This window comes from Arvicanthis niloticus, chromosome 1 (assembly GCF_011762505.2).
Source record: "Arvicanthis niloticus isolate mArvNil1 chromosome 1, mArvNil1.pat.X, whole genome shotgun sequence".
NCBI classification, from domain to species: domain Eukaryota; kingdom Metazoa; phylum Chordata; class Mammalia; order Rodentia; family Muridae; genus Arvicanthis; species Arvicanthis niloticus.
Window position 1 is genome coordinate 17,603,579 of NC_047658.1, and position 15,095 is coordinate 17,618,673.

Here is a 15,095-nt window from a genome sequence, read left to right on the forward strand (position 1 = left end):
CATTCTCTTTTTTCTTTTTCTTTTCTTTCTTTCTTTCTTTTTTTTTTTTTTTTTTTTTTTTTTTTTTTTTTGGTTTTTCGAGACAGGGTTTCTCCATGTAGCCCTGGCTGCTGTTCTGGAACTCACTTTGTAGACCAGGCTGGCCTTGAACTCAGAAATCCACCTGCCTCTGCCTCCCAAGTGCTGGGATTAAAGGCGTGTGCCACCACTGCCCGGCTGCCACCTCATTCTCTAAAGACCAATCAGTTCAAAAAGTCACACTGTTCTGCCAATCACATTGTGCCTAACGCTGCTCCCCTAAAAACTATAAAAAATGGCCTAACGGGCTACCAGGGGTTGCTGCCTCTCCTTCGGGTACAGGACGACCCCAATGCATTGGAACAATAAAATTCCTCTTGCTTTTTGCATTGACTCACAACTCTGCCTGGCTCACTCAGGAGGTCCCCTGTGAGCTAAGGCTCCCAAGAATCTTATACCTGAAAGAGCCCAGAGCAAAACTGGAGCCGCAGTGAAGCCAAGTGCATCCTTACTGATTCGAATCACTGAAGATGCAGATAAGTTTCGATGCTCAGCACAAGATGAGCAAAGCAGCAGCCCACAGGATCTGTGACTAATACAGAAAGGTAAGACGACAATTTACTTTTCCAAGTAATTAAACACTGTACTAAACAGACAACATTGGATAGTATTTATTCACTGATTAAGATAAAGCTCCATGGAATGTAGGCAGACCTGAAGCTCACTATGTAGCCACAGATGACCTTAAGCTCCAGATGCTGCCGCTCCCACTGAAAGATAGAAAAATCATAAGTTGATCCCCTGAACCCTACTCTTAAAAGCAAAGACATAAAAACCTGTAAGTCAAACACTGTGTTGCCTCAGTCCCAGGAAATTAGCTGACCATTTGAACAGATGGCCCTAACTAAACAAACCTTAAGATTCATGGTATCAGGATGCTATGGGCCCAAGATTAGCCTGGCCGCGCTTTGAACTAATAGCCCTGAGACAGTTGGTGCCAGGATGCTAAAAGTTTGAGATAAGCCTGACCCCCTTGAACTGGAGCTCATGATATATAGTGTGAAACTAGTTCAAAATAGCCAATTATAAAGTGACACACCATGCATCTTAGGAATTTGAGATCAAATGTATCGATGACCGATGACCTAGTGACCTGTTCCCCCTTCCCTAACTCCACTCTCAGCCTTCCCCCTTCCCTAACTCCACCCCCACCTGGTTTGTAGATTCACCCTTAAAAGCTGTAAACTTTTTTTGTTCAGGGCTGCTGAATCTCTTGGCCCCTGCGCGGGCTTGAAGGGAAGACAGCCCTGGCTAGCCAGTAAACCTCTTGCGTTTGCATCAAGTTGTGTTTCTCGTGAGTGATTTGGGGTGCGTCTGCAGTTCTCCATGGATCGTGAGTTCTTTTTCTAGTGGGCCTTACACCACATCCCACAAGCTGAGATTACAGTGTAGAGTGAAAAATTATAAAGGCCATTTTATGAAATATGTGTAGATTTTTTGCCTTACAGAACTGAAAATAAGATTTCAGGCCTTCACCTTCCAGGTGAAGGACACTTGCTGGATTACATTCCTCAAGCCTCGCCCAAGGCAGGAAGACATTCCTGATTACAGATAAAGATGCTACCACCTAGGTGGGGCCCTAGCCCTATAGCCGGAAAAAGTAAAGATAGCAATCTGAAATGGCCGGATAGGGCACAATGGCATGGTAAAAACCACATTTTTGAGAAGAATGCAGGGCGATTTCCACATGACACTAATCATTTAGAGTGAATACCTCTGAATTGTTCCACTGTTTTCATGTTTTGTATCTTTAACAACCCCATCCCACTCCCCTGGTTTGTGGTTTTTCCCTTTAAAACCCTCCAAGGACTGGCCGAGGGGGTCGGACCTTGACTCCAGCACGAGTACCTGGTCAGACCGCTGGCTGCCAGCTCTTTCCCTAATAAACCTCTGCTGATTGCATCCAGGTATGGTTTCTTGTGATCTTTGGGTGGTCGCGATTCCGGAGGCTTGAGGAAGGGTCTCCCGAGTATGGGGGTCTTCAACAGGTGTGTACCGAATTAAATCCATAGCCAACCTGTTGCAGGATATTTGATTATGATTCATAGAAAACTTAAATTTATAGTCGACAACTGAGGCTGAAGTATGCCAACTCATGAGCTCTCCTTTGAGTCCCTTGTCCCCTGAAGCTCTTAGGCTGTGGAGGTGTTGCCTCCTGCAGCAACAGCTGAACCGGGTTCACCTGTAAGAGAGGCTGAGAATAGGGAAACGGGCGGGAAGAGATGAAGCCAAGACAAAGTTCTCTGATCAAGGCTCAAAGTTTAATGTAAGACCATCAAATAAAAAGGGGAAGACCAACCCCCACAAGAAGAGTCTTCTTAGGCACTTCAGCTCAGCATCGAGGGTGAAGGGTATGCATCCTTAATCACAGGCAGGCGGAGGTGTAACAAGCAAGCTCAGCAGGCAGTCTATTCAACTCTACTCCTGTGGCAAACTTCGGGTCTCCAAAGCAGGCAGCTTCCCAGGTCCATTGTTATTTCGTCTCTAGTGGGTAAACAGTGTGTTCAGGCCTGCTCAGCCTGACAAGCTGGCGGCCTTGAGGAAAGGTACCATTCATGGAGGGGATCAACTAGATGTCTGTATTGGTACTTGATTCTCTGTAGTGTGGTAAAGTCTCTCTCCTTCCTTTACTTAGCTGGAGTCAATTTGTCTGGGATGCTGATGAAGAGGAGGTTGGTACTGAAGCTTAGAAAGATATTGCCATTGTCAGATGCAGTTGGGTGTGTCCTGAAGAGATGCAGTTTGTGCCCTAAAAGTCTCCATAGATAAGAATGCTAAAGTATGGAAAGTTCCTGCCTATTTTAAGGCAAATTACTTGGGAGAGGTCTTGTGGTCTTTGCTCTTTGACCCAAGACAAAGTCAGTTGGACAATCTGGAGCTGCCCCACCATAAAGGTGAAATGGTCCAGCCTCTACTTGCTTGACTTGAAGCCCTCCAACCCCTATGATGGTGACATGGTTCAGCCTGCCAAGGTTGTAGAGAAGGAGTTAGAGACTTCTTTATAGCAATTGGACTTTTGAGAGGTGGCTAGCTGCTCTGTCTAGGTACTCTCCTTGTGGCTCTCTGTTTTGGCTTGAAAGAGTTTCATGGAAGAAGCTCTGGGTCAGAGTTGGGGATTTTCTCTCTGGGCTTGCAGGAACAACTGAGAAGCACCTGGCAGGACACAGGTAAAACAGAATTCTAGAGAAGAATTCATGGGCTTGGAGGACCTCAAGAGAAAGGCAGACTAGCTCAGTAGAATGACACAGACAGAAAGAGATGTCTAAAGAGCTAGCAGTTTAGTTGTAGAATCAAGCTTGTAAATACACAATTTGTGCATAGGTAAGAAAATAAAGTTATGTCGCTGAGCTAGCACATTTTCATTTCAGCCCCCACCCCATATGTCATCATTGGGTATAAATATTAAACATATTACACTAAGAACTCTTCAATTGAGGCTTCTCCAGCTTCAATGTATGCTATTTTCTTGAAAGGTAATAGTGCCACAGGAAATGCAGTATCTGGGACAGACATGTGAGAATTTCTACTTAAACAACAATGGTGAGCAGATATCGGTTTTCCCTCCTTCAGTGTAATGGTCAAGCTGGGTTGTCAACTTGTAACACATTTGTGGTCATTTGAATAAAAGTAGCCTCATAGGCTCATAGGGACTGGCACTATTGGGAGGAGTGGCTCACTAATCCAGGCCCTACCTAGAATCCCCTAGTGAGGGGCTGGGGTGTGGTTCAGCGGTAGAAAGCTGTCTGAAACTGGAGAATGATCCACGATAGGAGTGCTTTTCATTTCAAGTGCATAAATAGCAAACTGCAGAAAGACCCGGGGGACCAGGTCACGTGAACAAACACCCAGCAGAAACAGACCCGTGAAGCCGGGAACCACACCAGTCTGCAGGAGCATCTGCCTGAAGAAGAGGGTCCCAGGTAGATGGACTCCCAGCTAGCCGTTCCCACCACAGATATCATAGAGGATGAGGTATCTGGGAATGGTTCCCATCCCGTCTGTATTCTAGGATACACTATCTTTCTTCTAAGAAATTACTCCCCTGTTCTTAAGGACACAGCATTTCCACTTTCAGGCTATTTGGCTATTCTCTTTCACTTTTTCACAGGACCAGGGGGCCAGCTGGTGACTGAGTAAGTGGTCTTGGAGAAACCTTTAAAACAAAATGCTTGGGTCTAAAGTCGGGCTGGGCCAGGTAATTCCACCTCCAGAGGCAGGTTCCCGGTGACCTTAAACAGTACAAGACGACAATTTACTGATATTAGAATAGTTACAAAGCTGTGTGTCATCCTGGACTCCTTCCACCTTTCTAACGAAGGAGGAAGGAAGACAGAAAGAGGAGAGATTGCACGCACCTTTTATCTTAGCACTCTGTAGGCAGAAGAAGCAGGTGGGTCTCTGGGTTCAAGGCCAGCCTGGTCTATATAGCTAGTTCCTCCAGGACAGCCTAGGTTACATGTTAAGATCCTGAGGAGAGAAAAAAAGAGAGAGGGAGGGAAGAAGGGAGGGAGGGAGGGAAGGAGGAACAGTGAGAGAGATAGAGAAGCAAGCAAGCAGCAGAAGCGTATGATAATTCACAAAACTAGGAAATTATATTTCAGCCACTCTGATTTCAACCACTTCTGATTTCAAGTATCCCTTCTGGTGACCTCGCGTTGCCAGGGCAACAGCAGTATTCGCAGCTCAGACTCCATGGCTCGGGTGTGTGCCTTACAGAGTCCGGCGTTTGGGGAAGCATTTGGCGGAAGGAAAGCCGTACTCTCAAGTGTTGCTGGGAATTGGAGTCCAACTGCTGTAGAGTTACAAGCTCTCTTCTAGAGCTGTTGCATTCTGGAAGTCGAAGGCAAAGCAGTACAAGGCCTTATGGGAGTTGTAGTTTCAGGATTTTTTTTTTTTTTTTTCCGCGCCAGGCTTCCGCGTGGCAGGCAGAGTGCAGAGCCATTCCACTCAGGTTAGTGTTCCTCTTCCCCCGGGTCCGACGTGCTTGGGGCCGTGGTGCCACCGGAGAGCTGAAAGTCTTTCTAGGGATTTGGCACTCGCGTTCTGGCCAGGATCTCCTAGTCTGGTCTCTTGCCAGGCCGCTTTGTTCATTTGGTGGTGACATATCATCTGCCTTCTCTTGCCCCTGTCAAATGTGTTCTGGAGACTCCTCTTCTGCCCTTTAGGAGAGTTGGCCACCTGGAGGCACCCCTGGAATTTGCTTTGTAGATCAGGCTAGCCTGTAACTTGAAAAATTCAACTGCCTCTGCCTCTTAAGTGTTGGGATTAAAGGCGTGCACCACCACGCCTGCTATTACCTCTAGGGTTTGCAGCCTGTTTGTATACAATTCTTTCCTCATCATCCCAGATATTTATTTAATTATTATGCTTAATTTAACATAAGCCAGGTTCACTCCATCAACTAAAAACTACTGATGTATCTATCTGCTTGGTTCCCTCCATCAGCTCAGGGCTACTGATGTGTTCTCCCGGTTTTCTGTTTCTGCATGTGCCTGTAAACTACTCCTTACAACAGCAACACCCTTACAGGATTAGATGGCTGAGAACAGAGAGTGTATTTACCTGCCATTCTGCTTAAATGCTGAGTAGAAGGTGGTGGGTACTCTCAGGAGACAGAGATAAGCCAGGCAGAAGGGACAGATTTGGGAAGCACTTGAAAGGTGCCCTGCTAAGATCCTAAGTGGGTCGTTTGGAGGCACCTCTGAGCCTGATGAATTCCTCCCCACCCCCCCCCCACCCCCACCCCCAGAGGTTTCTCTGTGTAGCCCTGGCTGTCCTGGAACTCACTCTGTAGAACATGCTGGGCTCGAACTCAGAAATCCACCTGCCTCTGCCTCCCAAGTGCTGGGATTAAAGGCGTGCGCCACCACTGCCCGGCAAGCCAGATGATTCTTAGGCTTGCTGGGCAGGACTTGGGGAGAAGTGGTGAGACACTGGTGCGGACCTAATCCAGACAAGAGGAAGGATAGAGTCAACAGCTGAGGAGGATACATTTCAAGGGGCAGTGCTCAGCCACGAGAGATAAGAGAGTCCTGAGGGATGCTTGCTGGGCTTAGTGATCAGAAAGAACTCTTTGGGTCAGAGGAAAGGTGTGTTCCTGGGGTACTCGAGAGCATTTCCGGGAGGAGCCACGGGGCCTCCTAGGCTGTCATTCAGCAAGGGCTAGCATCATTCACAGAACTGTCAAAAAGATAACTGGGCTGGATCGGCAGGTTGTTATATGCAATCAGTGTAAAGGACAGTGAAGGAAAAGAGGTCAGGGCAGAGACCGGTGACCCGGACAAGCCGGCTGCGGCAGTGCTCTGAGTTATGCAGGACAATCGAAGAAAGAGGGTCACTACGGAATATAATCAGGCTCTGACGCAGCGGGAGGCCCAACGTCAATGAACTGAATGGTGGGCTCTCTTTAGTTAGCGTTTACTCTAAGTTGTGTCTCCTTTAGGACAAATGCTTCTTGGGCAGCAGAAAATGAAACTGAAATTTTTCTTTAAAATGGAAAAAAATTAATTTAAAATTAATTTTTTGCATAGCTAAATAGTATGTGAGGATTTAGGTGGGGGTAGCCTTTTTTTCCCCACAAAAGTTGTTTTTATGCGGGGGGGTGGGGTGGGTAAAATAGGTTTCTCATACCAAAGTCCCTATTCTAATTTATATGTTTTGTGAAGGAAACATCACACACCCCTGCAACTTTGGTCCCTATTGTGGACTGTTTGCCATACTCAATAATGCAAGACATTGCATGTGTACCAGGACTGTCTTGTGACCAAGGTCATGCAAAGACCATAAAGCTCCTTCAGAAAATAGATAATAGAAAACGATCACTGTTCTCTGCAATGACTTCTTCAAGAACAGAGTTGTTCTAGAAAACAACTATTCATTTTGATGTCTACTCTAGATACAGTGAAAGGCGGCCATTTCACTCTAAAGTTTACCCCAGACACAGTGATTTACTGGAATTCTACTACAGTGCTGGCTATGGGGTAGGTGTGAAGTGTCTGCACCTGGGGCCACAAAAGGATTGGCTGTGCTCTTAGGGGATCAGAGCATGAGTTCTGAGGATGGACTAGGGACATCTGGAGAACAAGTCAAGACTGGACTTCGAATTTTGAGGCTCCCCTACAGGATGAGTGATCTGGGTGGTCCTAGACATCAGGGCTTCTAGTCTGAGCATCTGGAAGGACAGGCCTGAGCTCCACTGCAGGACAGTATTCGGTGAAAGGTGATGTCAGAGTTGAGATCTGTTTGAGAGGGTTCAGTGGCACTGGTCCTGTCTCATGGACGTTCCTGACAGTAAACAAATACTCGCCAGATCATTCTGATCATTGTGGGTAAATCCCAGGAACAGCCTGACCTGCTCTCAAAGGCAAGAGGCTCCCAGATAGTCCAAGCTGGAGATGAGGTGGTCTAGGGGGGAAGGCCTGAGCCTGGAGAGTGTTTACTGGTTCATTACAGCTGATGATGTAGAGAGAGGAGATGCAAGCAGTTTCTGCGTGCCTAGAGGAGGGCGCCATGCCTTCCAGGGGAAGTAATCAGGACCGCATGCGGGTCCTGAAGTATCCTACTAAAGTACAAACATCCGTAGCCCTCTGCTTCCGAATAGCAAGCTCTTCTGGGTTCTGGCCAGTCCTAGAATTTGTCTATGATCAAGCCTGTAGCAAGAGTAACCGCAAAACTCTGCTCCATTTCCTAAAACAGACATAATTCTGTCTATCTCTTGAATGTCTTCTCCTCTGTCTCCCTGAAACCCTGTCATCAGGTTCTTATTTTCTTGGTATAGGACATTTTCTTCCCATGGGCTCCCCTGTGTAAGGGCCACTCAGTAGGATGCCGTCTCCACAGCCTCCCCACAACACAGACTATCCGTGTGATCCACTTCTTTCTCCCCTCAGCTCCAAAGTGCAGACATCCTGAATGATCAGCTTCCTTTCTGGGTATCTTGTGTGGTCCGCTCCCCTCTTCTCTCCCATCAACCTACACTTAGACGCCCCAGATGACTCCCTTCTCTCTCCTCCACAGTGTAGACATCCTAGGCGACCCACTTCTTTTCCAAGATGCCCGCCCCGACGTGCTTCTCCTGTCACAAGACCCGTGCTGCCCTCCGTCGCCCACGCTCTGGGCAGGCTCTGTGCGGCTCCTGCTTCTGTGCTGCCTTTGAGGCTGAGGTGCTGCATACTGTGGTTGCTGGGCACCTGCTGCCGCCAGGCGCTGTAGTGGCCGTGGGTGCCTCTGGTGGCAAGGACTCCACAGTGCTGGCACACGTGCTGCGCGAGCTTGCGCCACGCCTGGGCATCACCCTGCACCTGGTGGCCGTGGATGAGGGCATCGGCGGCTACCGCGATGCTGCGCTGGAGGCGGTGCGCAGTCAGGCGGCGAGATGGGAGCTGCCGCTCACCATCGTGGCCTACGAAGATCTCTTTGGGGGCTGGACGATGGACGCCGTGGCCCGCAGCACCGCGGGCTCCGGCCGCAGTCGCTCCTGCTGCACCTTCTGCGGGGTGCTGCGGAGGCGCGCTCTGGAGGAAGGTGCACGCCTTGTGGGAGCTACACACATTGTGACAGGTGAGCATTGGAGTGCAGCAGGAAAGATGTAGAAGAGTAGCGTGCAAGGAAGTGCAAGAGAGTGGGATGGGGTGGGGTCTCCCTCTCCCCTCTCCTCTCTCCTCTCTTATGGCCCCAAGAATTTCCACTCCCTTCTTTTTTTTCTCTGGGTTCTGAGTATTCCAACGCCCCCCTCACTCTCCCAGGCCCCAGGGTCTCTATGGTCCCTTTTACATTTTCTCCTTAGGGGGGATCTACAGGGTCCTTTACAGGCTCCAGGGATTCTTGGCCTCTTCTCCACTTTCCCTGTTGTCCAGGGGTTTGGGGGGGAGGGGGGCTCCTCATGTAAAAATGCCAGGTCTGTGCACTCCTGGTGGCCTCACCTGGCCATTGGCAGGAACAACAGGCTATAAGTGCTGTGTTGCAGCTCTGAAGGGAAAGGTATCCAGACAGTCAGGAGCCAAAGAATACCACAAAGTCACACAATAAATCACACAGAAGAGATTGATTGAAAGTGACACAGGAGGTGGCTGCCTCTACTCCAGTGAGAAGTCCTGGAGGACTGAGCAGGGCACAAGCTTATATAGAGTATTTAACGGGGAGGCAGTTTCAGGGTGAAGATTTCTAAGGTAGGAATTGGTGACATTTCAAGCAAATCCCGATTGGTGGGTTTTCTGGCTCAGGGATTGGTGGATTTTGGTAAATTTTCAAACCCGGAAATGAGCGGGGACCCTTTTTCCTTCTCTTCTTTGCCCCCCCCCCCCCTCACCTGAGTTCTCTTTCGCAGGCCACAACGCTGACGACATGGCTGAGACCGTGCTCATGAACTTCCTGCGTGGTGATGCTGGGAGACTGGCGAGGGGTGGAGTGCTGGGCTCCACGGGCGAGGGGTGCGCACTTCCCCGGTGCAGGCCTCTGCAGTTTGCCTCGCAGAAGGAGGTGGTGCTGTACGCCCACTTCCGCCACCTCCGCTACTTCTCCGAGGAGTGTGTGTATGCCCCAGAGGCCTTCCGTGGCCATGCTCGGGACCTGCTTAAGCTCCTGGAGGCGGCCAGGCCCTCGGCCGTGCTGGACCTCGTGCACTCGGCAGAGCGCCTTGCTCTGGCTCCCGCAGCAAGGCCCCCTCCTCCGGGCACTTGCGCCCGCTGCGGAGCGCTGGCCAGCCACAAGCTCTGCCAGGCTTGTGCGCTCCTAGATGGCCTCAACCGAGGTCTGCCGCGCCTGGCCATTGGCAAGGGCCGCCGGGTGCTGCAAGTTGAGCCGCCACAGCCTGGGAACCCAAGCCGAGTGACCAGTGACCCTGTGGCCCCACCAGGACCCTGCTCCTGCAAGCAACCCAAAGATGAAGCCAACCCATGCGGGAATGGAGGGGACCGGGCAGGAGCCACCTGTGTATCGCAGAGTGACTTGAGCCCCGTGGCAGAGTGACCTGAGCTCTGCACTGTACATCGCCCTGTGCCCAGGGAAGTGATTGTACCCCAGTGCCCTGCGATTGTAGAGTAATCTATACACTGTGAAGTGATTTCCCTTCAGTGCACTGTAATCTGGGACTGACCTGTTTCCCTGTGGAGTGTCCGCAGAGCCACTTGAGCCCCGCAGATTACTATACCATGCAGTGGCCTACACCTTTAAAGTGATCTGCGCCCTGCAACCTGAACCCTGTGGAGTGACTGTACCCCATGGAGGGATGTGCCCTGTACAGCAACATGAACCTTGTACAAATGCAGGGAGCCCCAGGCAGGGTCGCCAGGTCTAAGAGAGAAGGGACCAACAACCATGCATTCCTGCATACCTCTGTGGGTCTCTGTGGGCTCAGGTAGCCCAGGCCCTCCTTTTCTGTTTCCCACGTCAGGTAAACAAAGTCACATAAGTAATAGAAATATTCATAATCATCACTGTCCCTCTTTCATCCACACACAGCTCTTGCACCTACGGGTATCTGAGAAAGTTTATTCTGAACCAGTTGGGACCTTCCATGGCCGGGTACGTGAATTGTGGTTGCCCCAGAAATACTGCCGTGGCAACAGTTGGACAAACATTTACAGCCCTAGAACAATAGAAAGTCATTCATCAAGACGTTGGTCAAATATGCCTGTGTGAACTTCATGTAGACAGGTTACAGCCAAGCTGAAATCCCTTCTGCTGGTCTTAGGCCCTATCTGATGATTCTCTTAGTTTGTGGGTCTTTGGAAGCTAGTGGTCTGCTGAGCTGATAGATTCCAAAGCAAATTTGTGGTTTCCACATGGTTGTTGGGTCACTGTCCTGGCTGGCTGTGTTGTTTGTTTGTTGGTTTGTTTGTTTGTTTGTTTGTTTGTTTTTGCCAACTTTACATAGGCTGGGATCACCTGAGAAAATGCTTCTGTAAGATTGGTCTACAGGAAAGCCTGTGGGGCATTTTCTTGACTGATGATTGATGTGGAAGGGCTTAGCCCACTGTGGGCGGTCCTGTCTCTAGGCAGGTGATCCTGGATACTGTAAGAAAGCAGGCTGAGGAAACCAGTCAGTAGCAGTGTTCCTCCATGGCCTCTGCCTCAGTACCTGCTCTGACTTCTCTCAGTAATGGAGTGTGACCTAAAATGTAAGTTGAAATAAAACCTTTTCTCCCCAAGATGGTTTTAGTTGTACTGGTTTTTGTTTGTTTTTTTAGTTTTTTTTTTTTGTTGTTGTTTAAAGATTTACTTATTTTTTATTTATATGAGTACACTGTAGCTGTCTTCATTCACATCAGAAGAGGGCATCAGATCACAATACAGATGGTTGTGAGCCACCATGTGGTTGCTGGGAATTGAACTCAAGACCTCTGGAAGAATAGCCAGTGCTCTTAACCGTTGAGCCATCTCTCCAGCCCCTGGTTGTGGTGTTTTATTGCAGCAATAGGAAAGTAAGAGTGTCCATGTGCAGCCAGGGGACTTCATCTTTGCTCTGGGGTGCTCATATGTACCTTTTCTTCCCCATGGCAACCTCAAGGACTACAGGGGTTGTCACCAGTCCTCTCTAAAATAGGGTGACTTACCTTACATACAACATATGTGTATATGATATATATATATCTCAGACTGCCTTACCCACTCCTGGTATCTGTTGTGGGTAAGGATAGCACCCCAAGGTTGGACTTTGGAGACAGAACTTGTGTTCTGTCTTAACCTTTCTAAGCCGCCATTTCTTACTGTGACAATGGAACTGTCTTGCCTTCACTCCCATCTTGGGAGATGAGAGTCCAATTGTCAAAGTAGTTGGCCAATCATATCCAGTTTGACACTGCATGCTTGGGATTGGCCACCAGGGGGCTCCAGGCTTCTGACTGCTGCCTTGCCATATTAGGAAGTTGAGAGGCTGAGGAAACTTCCCCAAGAAGAGACTTGGTGGTGTCAGGTCCCACCTCAAGGTGCAGAGGGTGCTCCTTAGCCTCTGTGGCCCTGTCCTCATGGAAATGACCTGTTTGCTCCTTGAAAATAGGTCCCTATTTTCCGAATTAAGATAGGGCTGAAAGGCCGAAGTGAATTCCTTTCCTCCATCAGGTTCTCCTGGGCTTATAAAGCACCAGGTCAGTTATTCATTCAGCAAATATTGGACATCCTTTTGTCTGGTCCTCCTGCAGGTGCCAAGAAACTCCAATGGGCAGAGACAGGAGCCCCTCCACGAATTTACAGCCCCGGGGGGAAAATGACAATGTGCAAACAAATAACATCAGGTGATTGTGACTGTCACTTTTTGTTTTTTTCTTTTTCAAATGCTGGAGATTGAATTAAGGACCTAACATGCGGAGCCACACCCTCAACCCCTTACAGGGGCATTCTAGATAATCTATCTCTGAGCTACATCCCCAGCACAAAGGTTTGTTTGTTAAAAATAGAGTAGAGGGAAGGATGAAGAAGCCATGAAGGAAAGGTCTCTGGGGAGGTGACCTTTGAGCAGTAACCCATATAAAGAAAGTTGGGGAGGGGAGGGGAGAGACAAATTTCAAAAGTATCTTGGAGAAGAGGAGCTAGGGTATAAAGGTACAGGAATAACCTTGATCTCTTCAAGGCATCTGCAGCTGGACCAGGTGTGTGGAGTCAAGACTTGAATTTTATTCTAACAGTGAAAGCCAGTCTCCTGGGTGCTTTTATTCTGGGTCCATCCAATAACCGCTTTTTAAAAATCCCTTGGCTGCTGTAAAGAGAATTGGCTGTGGACAGGGATGGGGGAGCAGAGGAGGGGCTGGGGGCGGTTAGGGGGCAACTGAAGACTCTCTAGGCAGATTGCATAACTCCAAGTTTTCCCCGCTTGTGGGGCTGGCCCCGTGCCAAGAGGGCGTTCCTCCCTGGTTAGTGCAGTAATATGAGAGTAGTGCTTGGTTAATACTCATTTATGGTAGATGAACATGCAACCCAGTGAAGTAACTTGCTCAGGCTCACATAATTGTGACTCAGGGAGGGAGCAGGGGCTCTAGGTCCTTAAGCTGGAAGCCAGAGGACAGGCTTCCAAATGTATGCACAGCGGATCGCCTCTTGTTTCTGGAGCATCTCAGCGACTCTGCCCAACTCTTGGGCCTCTGGTGTAAGAAAAGGGCTGTGTTCACCTTTGACCACAAGACGGCGCTGTGACCACATCTGAGCACCAAAACTAGGTCTCCAGCCCAGGCTCAGACAGCATTGGCCTCCAAATCTAGAGAGCCTTGGAACTGGAAGGGTTTCCACAAAGATGCTTCTGTTCTTGCCTTGCACAGACTCTGAGCATGAGACTGTACCGCAGCTAACTGCAGAAACCGCTCAGGACAGAACCTAAAGGCTGGAGAGGAAGAAGAAAGGGGCCGGGAAGATAGAGGGAGGCCAGAAAAGGAGAGAAGACATAAGAAGGAAGGCGCATACAACGTAACGTGCTGCAACAGTCCGATTCTGACAGGTGTCGGTGAGGATTGCGTCCTGTCCATTTATGCAGAAAAGGGGTGGCCTAAGGGAGACAGCCCAATCCCAGCAGAGAACTACACAAAGTGAGGCAGTCATTGGCTGACTGCTGGAAAGTGTTCCTGGAAGAGGGAATGGCTAACCTAGAATCTGAGACTGGCAGACAGGATAGAGGTGACAGAGGAGAGAGTGTGAGGGGCAGGGGTTGAGATGCAGAAGCAAGCCCTGAAGCTCTCCCAGCAGGGGATGATAAGAATCATGGTTGCAGACATTTCCTAACATCTCTGAGTCTGGCCCAGCCTAGACTGCTGAGGAAATAATTGACTCAGCTCTGGTCCCTGCCCTCAGTGGGCTCTCCCTCTAGTGAAGGAAGCAGGTGCAGGCACTGACAAGTCAGGACCAGAGGGTTACATGTCACCTTTGCCATTGTGAGACTTTAGAAGGGAGGCTAGAGGTGGGGCGCCCAGCTCGGTGTGGTGCGTCATAGAATGCGGAGGTGATGTTTGAACCAAGACCCAAGAGCTGAGTAAGACTGAGGCCAGGAAAGGCACGAGAGAGGGAAGTGGTGTCTGGTAAAATGGTGGACCCGAGTGAGTCCCCAACAAGAGGCACCTGTCCCTGTGGGGAGGCATTGCTCCAGATGCAGGAGGCAGAACACTGCTCTAGCTGGGAACAGGGCCTGCCAGGAAAGACTCAAGGCAGACAGGACTAGGCTGGGCATGTGGCTCAGTGGGTAGGTTGCTTAGCAACAAAGCCCTGGGCTCCATCCCCAGCGCTGTATAAATGAAGTATGCTGGAACACGCAGCCCTAATCCCAGCACCAGGGAGGTAGAAGCACAAGGATCATGAATTTTTGGTACATGGTAAGGAGGAGGTCCTGTCTCAAAACACCAAGAGCTCTGTGGGAGAGGCCATGGAGCCTACGGACCAACCAGGCCCACACAGGTTGAGGATCTGAACTAGAGAGAGAGTGTGGAATACCTGGTCATGCTGAGAACAGGTGCAAGGGCTTAAACCTTGCACCACGAGTTGTGAATCCTACTGACGCCAGGTGTGTTTTAAAGAACTCCTGTGTGAGTTCAGAGACTATGTAAATAGGGGCCAGAGAGGTAGCTTATCCACTGAGAGCAAGTAGCAAGTACTGCCTATTGTGTTTTCTAGACAAAAAGCTAACACTGCCCTTGCAGAGGATTGGAGTTTGGTGTGCCAGTTGTCAACATCCTGTAACTCCAGATCCAAGGTCTAATGCCCTCTTCAGGTCTCTGAAGGCACCCATGCTTCCTTCACACACACACACTCTCTCTCTCTCTCTCTCTCTCTCTCACACACACACACACACACACACACTCACAATTTAAAATAAGTAAGTCTGTTAAAAGATGATATAAATACAAGAGATGCCCTCCTGATAAGCCAAGGGAACAGATTTTCCACTCAGGTGGGCTTAGCAAATACTGGAGGGTGTTGGAGAGACCAAGGGCTTGCTGAGACAGGGAAAAGAGCTGGGCATCCCGAAGGAAGCCTGCGCCTCCCCTGCCCCCCGCCCTTGTTGAAACACAGAGAACCCAGTCTTCTTTTTTAATGCAGTGGTA

The 15,095-nt window shown here is 49.4% G+C and overlaps 1 protein-coding gene and 1 long non-coding RNA gene across 3 annotated transcripts; one reads left to right on the top strand and one right to left on the bottom strand.

Annotated features, from left to right (window-relative positions):
- Positions 1-489: 489 nt before the first annotated feature.
- Ctu1 (cytosolic thiouridylase subunit 1) lies at positions 490-11,225 on the top strand. Of its 2 annotated transcripts, none has more exons than XM_076932962.1 (3): positions 490-623; positions 8,095-8,637; positions 9,404-11,225. In XM_076932962.1, exons 2-3 carry the CDS (start codon positions 8,130-8,132, stop codon positions 10,042-10,044), a joined length of 1,149 nt encoding a protein of 382 aa, XP_076789077.1. In that variant the 5' UTR covers positions 490-623; positions 8,095-8,129; the 3' UTR covers positions 10,045-11,225. The 2 variants fall into 2 exon arrangements, with proteins under 2 accessions (XP_076789077.1, XP_034350765.1); XM_034494874.2 differs by lacking the exon at positions 490-623 and adding an exon at positions 4,904-5,029.
- LOC143442070 (uncharacterized) lies at positions 2,318-4,815 on the bottom strand. The gene is made up of 2 exons (XR_013109975.1): positions 4,434-4,815; positions 2,318-3,231 (listed from the first exon to the last, which is right to left on the bottom strand). It is a non-coding gene; the product is annotated as an uncharacterized LOC143442070 (long non-coding RNA).
- Positions 11,226-15,095: the final 3,870 nt, after the last annotated feature.

Bases quoted from the DNA above. Each gene is read 5' to 3' on its own strand.
- Ctu1 (XM_076932962.1), top strand. From the start codon at position 8,130: ATGCCCGCCCCGACGTGCTTCTCCTGTCACAAGACCCGTGCTGCCCTC. The intron at 8,638-9,403 runs GTGAGCATTGGA...TCTCTTTCGCAG, and splicing joins AGCTACACACATTGTGACAG to GCCACAACGCTGACGACATG.